The following is a 13,272-nucleotide window of genomic DNA, read 5'->3' on the forward strand; positions in this document are numbered from 1 at the left end:
AGATTTAATTGGAGAAACAGCCATTCTTAAAACACAGAAAGTTCTCATTTACTGGGAGAACATTACTTTCAACATGAATTTTCAATTAATGTGTGGTGTGGGATTTTGGGAGATATAATTTTGGCACTAATTGAACTTCCGGCAAAACTGGATGGGGAACCGTACTTAAGTTTATTGAGCAATGACTTTCCTTAGTTTTGAACAGTCATCTTTTAGCCTTAAAACAATATTTTTGGTTTATGCAAGACGGCACTCCTGCTCATTAACTTATACATGTATGGAGGTTCCTCAACATGAATTTTCTTCATGAATTAATTGGTTACCCATCAAGTCCCGACTTAAATCCATTAGATTTAGTTTTTTTGTGATTTTTTAAAGTCACTCGTATTTAAATACTTAACTAATAGCAAAGAGTAGTTACGGAATAATATTCAAGAAAGTATAAATACAATCACTACCTAACTAAACTTTGTTCAAGGTGTGACCAAATTTTAGTCTAAGACTTGGAATATGTATTGATATAGATGGTTGACATTTAGATAACTGAGTTAGTTAATTTTTTATAATTTTAAAAATGTCGGCAAGTGTCTTAGATCAACTAGAATATTATTGATTTTGTTATAAAATACATGTTAAATACAGATATTTGGGTTCATTTCAAGTAGTTATGAGCTTGCTTGCTTCAAATAATAACAATTTTACTCGACTAAACAACATTTTTATTATTTTCACATTTTACGTGACGGGTGAAGAGCATCAAGAAAGTTAGATTAACAGAAATTTCAAAATACACGAAATAATTTAATTAAAGATGTCTCGAAATTCGTCAAAACATCTTCTCCAGAACGTCTTTTAATATAACATAGTTGATAGTATTAGATTTTGTAAAAATATGGAAGTTATTGACTCTCATAAAAAAGACATGTTGACTATTTTTATGTCAGTAAGGTGCAGGGTGTGCTACCTGTCAGCTAGCTTAACATATATTTTAAATGAATTTATTGTATCAAAAAATCCACTTAGAAGCAAGTCCAAGTCTGTAAATACTAAATGTACCGATTTAAAAAAATTACGTCGGCATCTTCTAAAATGAAAGCAACTTTTGTATAAGACAAGTTTAACTGAATCGCTGTATTTTTTACCCCCTAGCACCTAATACTAATATATACTATTTTTTCAGGGACATCCTTTATAAAAAAGTAGTAGCTCTGATATATTAAATGGGACACTATTTCTATTATTTCATTTGTAGATTCGCTGTTTTCGTTTTAATCATTTCTGCTTAATAATTCTAATAGCTGCCTTGAGTAGTTTAGAAATATTAATTAACGTTCTTATTTTTCTGTTAAAAATAACGCACTAAAAAAACCTTTGTTATAACATGGTTTGAATTCGCAAAAGCCAGAAATTTAGGAGGTTGTTTTGGAAAGGCCCACAAATTTGCCCCATGTAGATAAACTAAATCTACCCTGGACAAGGTGATCCAAAATTTATACTGTTACGTTCAGACACTAAACCTGGCTAAAGTGCGTGTTTTCGACAAACCACTGTATATATATTAGCAAATGCGCTGAAAGATAATTAAATTTCCTTTAACACGATGCATCATGTTTCTATACCTAAACCGTCATATTTCACTAATAAATGCTCTTTTGTGTATTGTCTCTAAACATTGGATTATTTTGGCATATTTGTCGAAGGTGGCTCTGGGATGCCATGATGATTGAAAATAATTGAATTGTTCACACAATTATGAATATTCATTTGCGCGTCGTATTGAAAATCTCTAAACCAAGCTAAAAATGATGGTCGTAAAAATAAAGTAAAAAGTCGTAAAAGTACAGTGGCTTGAATCCAGGTCAGTGACGCAGATAACAAATTAAGTTTTATGACGATGTAACAAAAATGTATTATCCAACATTGTTATGCAACGATCTGATTGTTTTCTTTTATTAAATTTGAGAATAAAGTCTCACACATAAGTAAAGGTGAAATTGCACACTATTATCTATTAAAACTAACTGAGAATAACATTCATCCTTTCCTAATGGCTCAGACGGTTGAATAATAATAACAACACTGTAGCTGCAAAGACAGTAATAAATCTGTCCAACAGAAACCTCTTTGAGACTGAAACTCTTCTTTTTTCTAAAGGGTTAAATTACTCTGTCACTCCCAAATATATTCCTAGGCGTAACTTCATTTCAGCTATAGAAGAAAGAGCTCAAACCTTACCACAGGAACACCAACAAAAGTTTAGAATTGGGTCAAAACTAATTTTAGATAAACCTGTTAAAATTAAGTAAAATTTAACCCCCATCGAACAAAAGATACGCACTTCTTTGAGTAAAGGTAATAATATTAAAATCCGTCTAACTGACAGGTAATATAACAGTCACAATAGACTGTGTTGCTTATGAGCAAAACATCAAGAACCTTTTAAATGATGGGAAATACACTAAATTAAATAAAGACCCGACAAAAACATTAGAAAGACAAATTTGTAATATATCTAAAAAAACATCAAAATAGCTTTACGAATGTAATATTCATGCCTCACAACAGTAAAACACCTCATTTTAATGGTGTTGTGATGATCCACAAATATAGCATACCTAAAGTTTTAGTAATTCTATAATTTTTCCATCATCTACATTTCATTAGAAGATACTACGTATATAACTTCATATTACATAACAAGCCTCTCGTAATAATAATAACTTCATCAAATATCTCACTTTAAACCGTCAAAACTGAGGCGATTTCAATCACATTATCCGTTCAGAGGGTGGATTCTATACTATATCTAAGATGATATATTTTTAGGTTAACTTCTGAAATAACAAATCAAAAATTCCCAGGGCGTCTGAGCATTTTGTGACACCCTTTCATGGGCCCTTTAATTGGCCCTATAAATCTCGGAAGATCTAAACATCCAAGAAAAAATAATAAAATGTTTTCGAACCTATCAGCCTTGGGAGATGAGTTACGACTGCTTTGGAAATGAAAAATTCGATATAAGTCTTTATAGATACTTTTTTCCTGTTCGATTAGTGTGGACTACTGTGTGAATATGTGGAAAATTGCATTTTATTGCGGCTTACTGGCAAAATGTGTATTTAAAATCTGGGAAATAATGCCGGTTATTTCGTTTTGCAGACGCAACATTTCCAGTTTACGGTGGCTGCCTGCAGCCCAAGATTTGTTGCAACGCAAGCTCTAAAGTAAAATCAATTAGATTTCTCCTTTTGCAAAACTTTTATTTCAACTTCGTCATGTGAACTTTCTCTTAAGATTAAATATTTAACTTTCTTTCGGTCCATCTTATTTAACGTCAAGAAGGAAGGGGTATCATTCAAAGTGTAACGGAGATATCTATCGAGAAGATTGATATTCAATAATACGGAACCAACCTATTTTTTACGTGCTAGTTTCATTTTATTTCCTAGTTTTCTAAATTTTAAGATTATCTTTTTTGGTGATAAAAAAAAAATGGCAAAAGGGGGTACTTTCTACTAATAAGCAAACCAAGACCAAGATGGAGAAGCTTGGTCTTGGCCTTGATGCAAGTCTCTTACTAACCTTGTCATTATACATTCAGCTCAAAAAGGTGAAAATAAAAGCGTTTTTATTTCATGTATTTATTTCCCGAAAAAGTGCCCTGAATCATGAATTTTAGTTTAGTCCCTCATTTTTTAATACTAACTTTTATTTATACAGAAGTTCTCAAATAAAATGTGTGCTCTTAGGATGATAGAAATAATAAAAACCGCAGCGCAACTAAAATTAGAAAAAGAAATGCCCATTTTCATGCTGTTTTAGATAACATTTGGGTAATTATAAATTTGTACCACTTCTCAAAATATAGGCAACACAATTAAAAAGTAGGATTTTCGAAAATTTTAAATTATAGCTAAAACGTTTAAGTAAATTCTAGGAAATCCGGCAAATTTTCTTTCGTCGACAACTACAAATAAACTAATATCTTTAAAATTTTTCCATTAGTTTTAGATTTAAACTTATTTTCAAAACTCTGTATGTTAAACCTAGATATCTCAATCCAGATGATGAATTTTCAGCTCCTTTAAAAATTGCAAAAATAGGTGTTACAGTTTCCTTATATCTCAGTAAAAAAAAAAATTAAAACCTATTTTAAACGAGCTTGTAAATCTCGCTAAGACGATTATTATCAGTTGTGATTTAAAGTCATTGTTTTGCTGATTTCTTAGATATCGACTCTCAAAATTTGAAAAACAGCAAAAATGGTAAGATTTTCCGCAAAATTATAACATTTTTTATGTGCTGCTTTTCAGTCTAATCAATTCGTATAAGCTCTATGTTAAACCTGGATTTATTATGAGGTTTTGGAGTCATGGAAATGCTGTTTGAGAAAAAAGAGAGAGATATTAAATTCGAAATTCTTTTATTATCGTAAAAATAGGAAGTGCCACCATATTTCATAAACTAACAGAAATATTACAACCCTTTTTGCGCATACCTATAGAGCTTATCAAAAAAATTAATTTAAGGTATGTATCAAAGTTTCAAAATTAAAAAGACAAAAACCTTTTTTTCTGAAAATTTTTTACATGTTATTTTCAGTCCGATTAACCGGTGTAGGTTTTCTACCATCAGAGGATTATAGTTAGGGAATATAGTTTGATGCACTTCATTCAGTTCCGTAATGTTTTGCATTTGTTCGTCTCAACTCTGTAATTTTCAACTTCTTCCTTGAAATTTACGCACATAAATTTATAATATTTTTCGCAATTAACTACACATAACCTTTTTGAGAATAGCGGTGGTACAAAGTTTATTTTAATTATAAATTCTTGCCGGCACTTTTTATGACGGGTATATAATTAAAAAACTTGAGCTGCGCCAGCGAAGGCCGAAGTTCCAATAAAAATTTAAATTTATTATGCGGAAACACAAACTTCTCGCAATCGAAATATCGTCGAAAACCTTTGTTTCAGATGGTATTCACGCTCCCCTTCACATTCAACCCCTAACCTTTAGTTTTCCCTAAATACTACTTTGCTAAACGTAAGCTCACCCTGAAAACGCATTAAGCAAAATTCATCCCTACTCCCTACTTGGACACTTACTTTTTTCCAAACTTTCATTATTCAAATTTCTGATTGTTAAATAAGTATTAAAATTGAGTAACGCTAAAGAATTCTGGAATTTTAAAATTGACGATTAAAATTTTTGACGCAATAATGCATTCTCGTATTCCCAATTTAACAAATCAAACTTCTCTTTGGCGATAAATGACGATTGTACCTAAAATTGACATAAATATTTGCCGCTATACACTATCAGCATCAATTTGAATATCGAAAATTAATTTTATACATTTTCAGACGTTTCCCCAAAGGGGAAACTGGGAAAGATGCCTGTAGGGGTTTATTAATAACCTAACTCCCTCATATATGGAACGGAAAGTATTTGCATAATTTTCTGTTTGGTTGAATGTAACTGATCCTCACATTTCGGCGAGAAATTTATTTGATTTGACATACTTTTTTCGAAACGTTCTATTCCGAGGGTCGCACTAATTTGGAATTTACACGTAAATTTGCCCAAATTAAACCATTAGAGGCATTTCGGTGTCGCGTTGTAACAAACGGCCATTGTTTTCTTAATCAACAACGGAAATGGATGTTTTGTTAGATTAAAAGTTGCACTCCTAAAAATCCAGTGCTTCATTCCGCCACTAATTTTCATACCCTGCTATTTTAATTCAAAACTACCTCGAATTTTCTCGGTTTAATTGAAAAACTGAGTTCTTCCATTACGAGGAATAATTTAACTTTCAGTTAATACGAAAATTGAATGCGAGAACCTGCAAAATTAGTCTTTAAAAACTGATAGGGTACTAACAGTTTATTTAACTACTGTAGTTATTATAGACTTCATGTTTTGAAAATAATGTTTCGCAAACGTTTTACTAAAAAATATATATAACTAAGGTAATGGGTAGTAGAATTAATTAACGAGATATAGACAGCGGCCCGTAACTTATATCTGCCATGAACTATAAAATTTTTATTACCGTCCGACATAAAACTCACCCCTACGCCGTTCATATTTACTGAATCCGATATAAAGAGGGCGTAGTGTAATAATTTTATTTTCGCTTGCATTCCTTAAAAATGAAGATTAACTCCGACATAGAAAGCTACTTTATCAATATGTAACTAAAGCCCGGTTTGTTTGAAATAAAATCTGTTTTGACGGGCAAATCGTATTGTATGCACGAGCTGCGAGTTCAAGCCGTAAAGCAAAGTGATTTGCTAGAGTGCATATCCGGTGAATGTTTTTCAATGCTACAATTGAGTTTCTATCACCTAATCTCATAACATACCCTCTGTACTGTCCAATACTTAATCCGTAATATATAACATTAGCTTCATTACATAGTAAGAAGTCACAATAGATCACATAGTAAAGGTTGGAAAAAATTAATAAACTCTGCAGCGAGCAATGAAAAAAAATAAGTCGGATAAGTCAAACTAATTTTTTGAACTATTACAAACTAATTTTATAACGTTATTTGTAGTTACAGACGTAACGTTGTCTCCTCTTTTTATATTTGATAATTCAATTTTTTATAGCGTCATTTGACAAAGTTAAACACGTAACTCTAGTTCTAAAACACTTGACAATTTAAAAGGAACTTGGCTATGGAATTACCATATTTGAATTTTTTCTATAATTTATACAGACCTAAAAATTTCACAGCACAGCAAACAATACAATCATACGAACAACCATACAAACGAACAATACGTCGAACAAGACACTAATTTGGACGGGGCAACAAACCCATAGGATTTACACACGTGTTTGCAAACATGTATCACGCCCCGTCTGAATTATAGTTTTGTTCGGCGTTCTGTTCGTTGTATTGTTCGTTGTATTGTTCGGGGGTCAAATGTCCAAGTCTGTACGCAATTCTAGATTCTAACTTGGAAAACGTGAAAAGCCTGGTGAATTCACAATGGATTTTGGAAAATTTAGGAAAAATTTCAACATTGGAGGATCTGAGTGAGGTTTGTTTTCCTGGAATGCCGAAATTTTAATATATCTTCCAGAATTTCATAATTTAGAAAACTATGGTCTTGTCTCTAAAACTCTATTAGAAATTTTGATGAATTCTCAGAGAATTTTGGGATATGCTGCGCAAAGACGTTCAACACATTGAAAATCTAAATGAAATTTGTGCACTGATAATTTAAATATAATTAAATAAAACAATTTTAGTGATGATACGAATTGATAATAAAAATAATTGCAAGACTACTTTGAAAAATTGTCTGATTCCATTTTCTAAATCACTCTTCGAAACATGGTAAATTCCCTGGATATTTTGAGAGTTTCTGCAAAATTGAGTATAACTTCAAAAAGTGCTTGTCCCTCTACTCCTCGATGAATTCTCAAGGAATTTCAGAAGCTGTTTCACTAGAGCGCAACAGAAAGGAATTTGTTCAAGAAAATATTCTTAATTTAACAAGCTGTAGGTTTCTACTCTTTAAAACACATTCTCAAAACAAATTCTTAAATCCCCAAGAAATATTTTTACATTTCTTGAAAAATGAATTTTAAACACTTACAAAAATGAAAAGAATTTTGAGATTCTGGAAAGTCGAAGTTTAGATCCATACTATAGGAAATTCTCGACCTAAAATATTCTTCATTTATAGTCGTGACAATACTGTTGACAATCTAAGGAATTCTGAGGATTTTTCTTGAACTTTTGCAAAATTTTCAACCCTTTAGAATGTTTGAAAGGAATTTACACTTTTCGAATATTGCAATTCGCAGCTGTTATTTAATAAGCATCTGTTTTTTTTAATCCTCAGGTTGTCGGCATGTAGGCGAGCAGTTTTATCATTTAATTTGATATTTTTTAATATATTTTCGTTACTTTTGACGGTTTAGTTGAACTTTTATGGTTAAAGTTAATTACAGAGAAAAGCTTTTTTTTAATTCGTGCTATCTCAAATATCTTAAAACTCTTCATTCTATATCTATCTATAGAATAAAGTGTTGTTTCAAATGAAAGTATCAAAAACTTTGGTTGTTCAGGTTAGCATCTTTTAAAAATATGAAGTTATATCGTTATATCTGTAACAATAATATCGTAAAATATTAGTGTTTTGCAATTTTAGCATTTATGAAGAGCAATTTTTTTCTTCATTTCATGCCACCTACAGATTTTATATTATAGAATTTGTTCAACCCTTTAAGCCTTTAGTGTTTATTGACGGTTTAGAATATCGACAATCCTCAAGTAGAGTAAAATTTATGGCTCACTTTGTAGAAAATCAACAATTCTATTTATGGACAGTAATAAGGGATTTGATAGCGTCTGGCACAGTGGTCTATTTTAAAAATTGAATGAACTTCGAATGCCAAAATAAAATATTTTCAATGGTTGACGTATATAAAGGTAAAGGCATCAAAAATCTGCAATAAAAATATACAAGCGTATATGCAGACCATTGTTAGACTAGGGACAGATGTTGAGGACAAATACAACAGAAAAAAAAACAATACATACAAATAATAGAACAGATTGCAGTAAGACTAATTGGAAAGATAGGGAAGCCAACTAACTATTATACGAATGCACACATGTGGCAAAAATAACTGAAAAACTTCAACAAATTCAAACAAGATGGAAACGCAATTTAAATGGAATTCAAAGAGGTTCCAGAACGGAATACTATTCTGAATCCTTTTTGTCTTATAAGACAAACAAGGTACTTCCTTTTCCGGTCAACCATTCTCTTACAATTTTCAAATGTTATTTTTTCCTTACTTTCCTTTGCATATTATGAATAATTATAATATTTATGTACAGATGTGAGTGGTTTTTTCAAAAAGGTAGAAATTCCAAATGATCGATAACTTTTTCTCTGAAAATGAAGTTTATTACATATGCACGTATACAGGGTTATTCACCCAATCCGTTCATTAGAAGTTTACTAGGATCTAAAAGTGATACGAATTTGAAAATTTGGAGTTAAGTTAAGTTCGACATATACTACTTTTTTTAAAATATTTTCAACTTGCTGTCACTTCCTGTGCTGTCACACCAGTTTAACCGGAAATAGCTGTAAGTTGCTTATTTCAAATGGAACCCCCAGTATATTATTTTATTTTTAGATTCTACATAATATTTTAGGATTTACTCAATTTTGATTCAAAGTTTCACTTTAATTTTGCTACTAACAGCCACCAAAAAACAAAAACGTACAACGCAAGTAATAACTGTCATTATTTCTTTTTCATGACCAACTACGCGAAGAATAAAAATTTACCAAAATGAATATGTACTATCAGTTTCACATAAACTTAATTATTTTGAAAATGGTTTGGAATAAGTATAGGTAACCCTAATACAGTTCGATAGAGAATTACATTTTCTACTTGATACTGCTTAAAGTTATAGGGTGTCCCATTAAAAAAAACCGACTTTTGCAACTTCAAAAATGTAAATGTTAGGAGCTGAATTTTGGACACCCTGTATAATACTAAGCCATATAAATAGTGAAAGTGTGAATCTAAGACTATGTATTGACATTCTGCAAAATATGGAGATTATGTCTTTAATAACTGCGGAGATATGCAATTTTAAAATTGGTCATTACAGAGGTACGTTTTTAATTCAAGGTCAAATATCTCAAAAACGGCAAGAACTAAGTATAGAATATTATACAGAAAATGTACCTAAAATATTATATAGAATCTAAAAATAAAATAATATACTGGGGGTTCCATTTGAAATAAGCTAGTTACAGCTATTTTCGGTTAAACCGGAAGTGATAGTAAGTTGAAAATATTTTAAAAAAATAGTATATGTCGAACTTAACTTAACTCCAAATTTTCAAATTCGTATCACTTTTAGATTCTAGTAAACTTTTAATGAACGGGTTGTGTGAATAACGCTGTATATATTCAAGTTCAAACATGATACCCAAGCTATAAATTTTCAAGAAAACTAAAAAAAAACTGAAGCATTGGTATTTAAAACATCATTTCAAAGCTTTATTTAAGACGTTTCTTTTGACCAACAGTTTAATGTGATTGCGACATCGCTCGAATTATTATATTATAATAGAACGAACATTAAAAAATCCATTTATCGTTCGCATATGTTTAAAGGCATTAAGGCAACTTACTTGCGTTTTTTTAACGAACTACATAATAAATTCAACATAATATCCCCGGTTGTAATGCACCGCAATATATTTAGGGGATTATGCGATATGTGGTTTGACTAACATTAATGCGGGTTTTAGTGTTTTTAAGCGAGACACAACAATAATTAATTTTGAAGTGTGTATCGAGATAGGGAGTTTTAAAAAACCAGCTACATATGCCCTTATATTTTATTCGTTAATAGCTGGACGGCTTTGTGATCTTGTGGTCTTTTTATCTTTTTTATTTCTCCGCGATTTATGAAAATAACTTGAGTTGAAAAATTTGGGGGTTCAATGGAAGTAATTTGGCGGAAATTTTAATATACTATAGGAATTTATTCCGCTAATATTATCAAATGGCTTGTTATTTTTATTAAACTTTCAGAGAAGAAATGGGAAGGAATCGTATTAGAGGGTGACACTCTAAGATCAAGGTTCTATCTTGGCAAACATTAATAAAACTTCATTGGAGAAAACAAAGTTTAGGAAATAAGAATTGATGAAGATTTTTAATTCATTAATTAGTTTTCGTCCCGTGGGATATTAAAATTTGATTAACGACGTGCTTGGGGAATCGAGAAGACTCGGCGCGTTAAAAATCCCGAACTTTATATCGCGACAATATGGTAAAACTCGAATTTCATAAACAGTAATGAAAGTTGCGGGATTGCTCAATAACACTCGATCGAGTTCTTAACATCAAAGAATTCCCCTGAAAATGTCAAAGAAATATCGTTTAAGTGTTTTCTTCAACGGCTCTTCTGATTTGGCAAAAAAGGTTTGGTGAAGATGTTCTTATTGGATTCCTGCTAGCGATATTATTTTCCGTTCCTTTAACTTGTTATTTTTGTAGCTCCTTTCCGTGACAACGGATCAGTGCATTAGGAAATTAAAGCAATTTACAACAAAGTTCGCTAAGTGTATCACCACGAAGTTGCCTCATTAGTTGTTATGTCCTTAAATAAAGATCCTCACTCGAATTAATCTAGCAATTACCACACTCCATCTTATTGCTCTTTTAGTTACTTAAGATGCATTTTTAATTTAATCAAGTGCGAGCATTTCAAAACCCCAATAAAATATTAAATTGCGATTTTTGCAAAGACGCGTCCTAACATACCGAACCCAGGAGCTTGAGATAGTTTGGTTTTTAGTCACGATCTTTATGGGATAACATCCAGATTGGCAAAGAATCATTGAAAAACTTGACAGATTTCAGATGACCCGTTTCGAATGTTCTATATCGCAAGGGCCCTTTGCGATATGTTTTTTGTTACGGAACGAACTCACCTTTATTTCTTCGTCTCTCCTTCTCATCCGTAGCGCGCATTAAATATTTATGTATTTGTTTCAGAAAGAATTCATAGCGGTAATAATTAAGTAAATCTGCTCAAAAATGGCGTGTTCCGCCTTTTCGCCTATTTGTTTCAGTCAGCTAATAAGGGCGCAATAAAAACGGCCAGGGAGTGGTCCACGAAAACCAACTTTAATCCCCTTAATTAATTGTACATCGCGACGATTGTACATTTACCATTAACAAGCGACCAAAATCCCCAGATCAAAACCGACGAAATTGCAGGCCGTCACTTACCGGTTGTCCGATAATTAAATTTATTGATTGTGTCTTACGCATTGATGCCTCCATTTGATGTAATGTAAAACTTGTAACCCAAATTCGGTGGTGTAATTGAGTGACGTTGTCGCCACTGTATCGAGAGGCATGCTTCATATAAGCATGTTTGTGGTCAAGCCAAGATAACTCATTATCTGGGTCTCGCACTGTATCCAATTCCTTCTCCGAAATAAGCTCCAAGCGTTTAATATCATGGAACGTGGTGATCAAAATTCTCGAAATTGAAAATTAATTTCCCTTTCCCCACAATCTAAATTTAATTGTCAAGCCGGGCCTCGGCCTATTTAGTACTGCAATTAAACATTTTTGCCAAATATACTGAGCAATAAATAGAGCGCAGCGCGGTCATTCAAAAGGGCACTTTTTGTTTCAGACCGGGCTGAGGGCGTTTCCGAACACGTCGTCCCTTACTGGGACCAACCCTTCTCTCAGCCATATTTTGATAACTCGACAAAGAGAGAATACACAACCACCGTTGGACAAACGGCCCATTTGCATTGCAGGGTCAGAAATCTCGGAGACCGAGCGGTAAGTTTCATCCTGGCTATTCCACAGTTCACTTTAATTTATTATCAAATAACTTACTCCATTCATATGCCAGGCAGATACTTTAAACGAGAACAATTAGAAAAGCCAAAACATATTAATATTCCAAACAAAATAAAAATTAAAGGATTTGTCTGTAACAAATTAAATCATCTTTGGACTTTGAAAAAGTATTATGTTGGGGTTTACCTTACATTTTATATTTCATATAATTATTTTTTTAGAACGAACAATTACTGTAAACATCAACACACTTTTCCTTTTCTATCGTATTACTCTTTGGCAAAAATAGTAAACTATAATACTTTTGTGATAATTTATTTAGAAGAGCATGCAATTAAATGTCTTTCACCCAGATCAAATAATCATGTCCAAATCGGTTTCATAATTTTATTTAGACTTAAATATCTCCTTAATTTGAAAAAAGCTTTATTTGACATTCGGGTATTGGCTCCGTCCATATGATAATGAGTAAAAAAAGAAAAACAGAAATAACTACTTCGAAGGTTAATATCCCTAACGCCATTGAACCACACTTTTTTCCCCAATGTTGTTTTGAGGGAATAGTTCGTGTTAAAGATTTTCGTCCAATCACTCATGATTATCACAGATTTCACTTCATTGTAACGACACTCATCATGTTGATGTAGACGTAGAATCTCAGGCCAAACCATTACCGGTTTCGGGCTTCTTGGCACTCATCAGAAGGTCATGGGCAAATAGTCTTATGTAAGGTGCCATAGAGAAGTGGGGAAAATGTTTACTGGTAGTGGAAATTCTTTGATTTTGAAGAAAATGTTATATACAAACTAATATGTATGATGAAGACGCATATACTTATATGATTTAATACTTTTTTTTAATAATGCAATGATTATT

The 13,272-nt window shown here is 31.9% G+C and overlaps 1 protein-coding gene across 3 annotated transcripts in view; it reads left to right on the forward strand.

Annotated features, from left to right (window-relative positions):
• Nucleotides 1-13,272, forward strand: part of LOC136409657 (zwei Ig domain protein zig-8-like) — a 251,925-nt gene that overhangs the window by 194,248 nt on the left and 44,405 nt on the right. For all 3 annotated transcript variants that reach the window (XM_066391323.1, XM_066391322.1, XM_066391324.1), the window contains one exon: nucleotides 12,221-12,375. In XM_066391323.1, coding sequence (XP_066247420.1) covers nucleotides 12,221-12,375 — 155 coding nt within the window. The remainder of the gene's footprint in view (nucleotides 1-12,220; nucleotides 12,376-13,272) is intronic.

Source organism: Euwallacea similis, chromosome 6 (genome assembly GCF_039881205.1).
Source record: "Euwallacea similis isolate ESF13 chromosome 6, ESF131.1, whole genome shotgun sequence".
NCBI classification, from domain to species: domain Eukaryota; kingdom Metazoa; phylum Arthropoda; class Insecta; order Coleoptera; family Curculionidae; genus Euwallacea; species Euwallacea similis.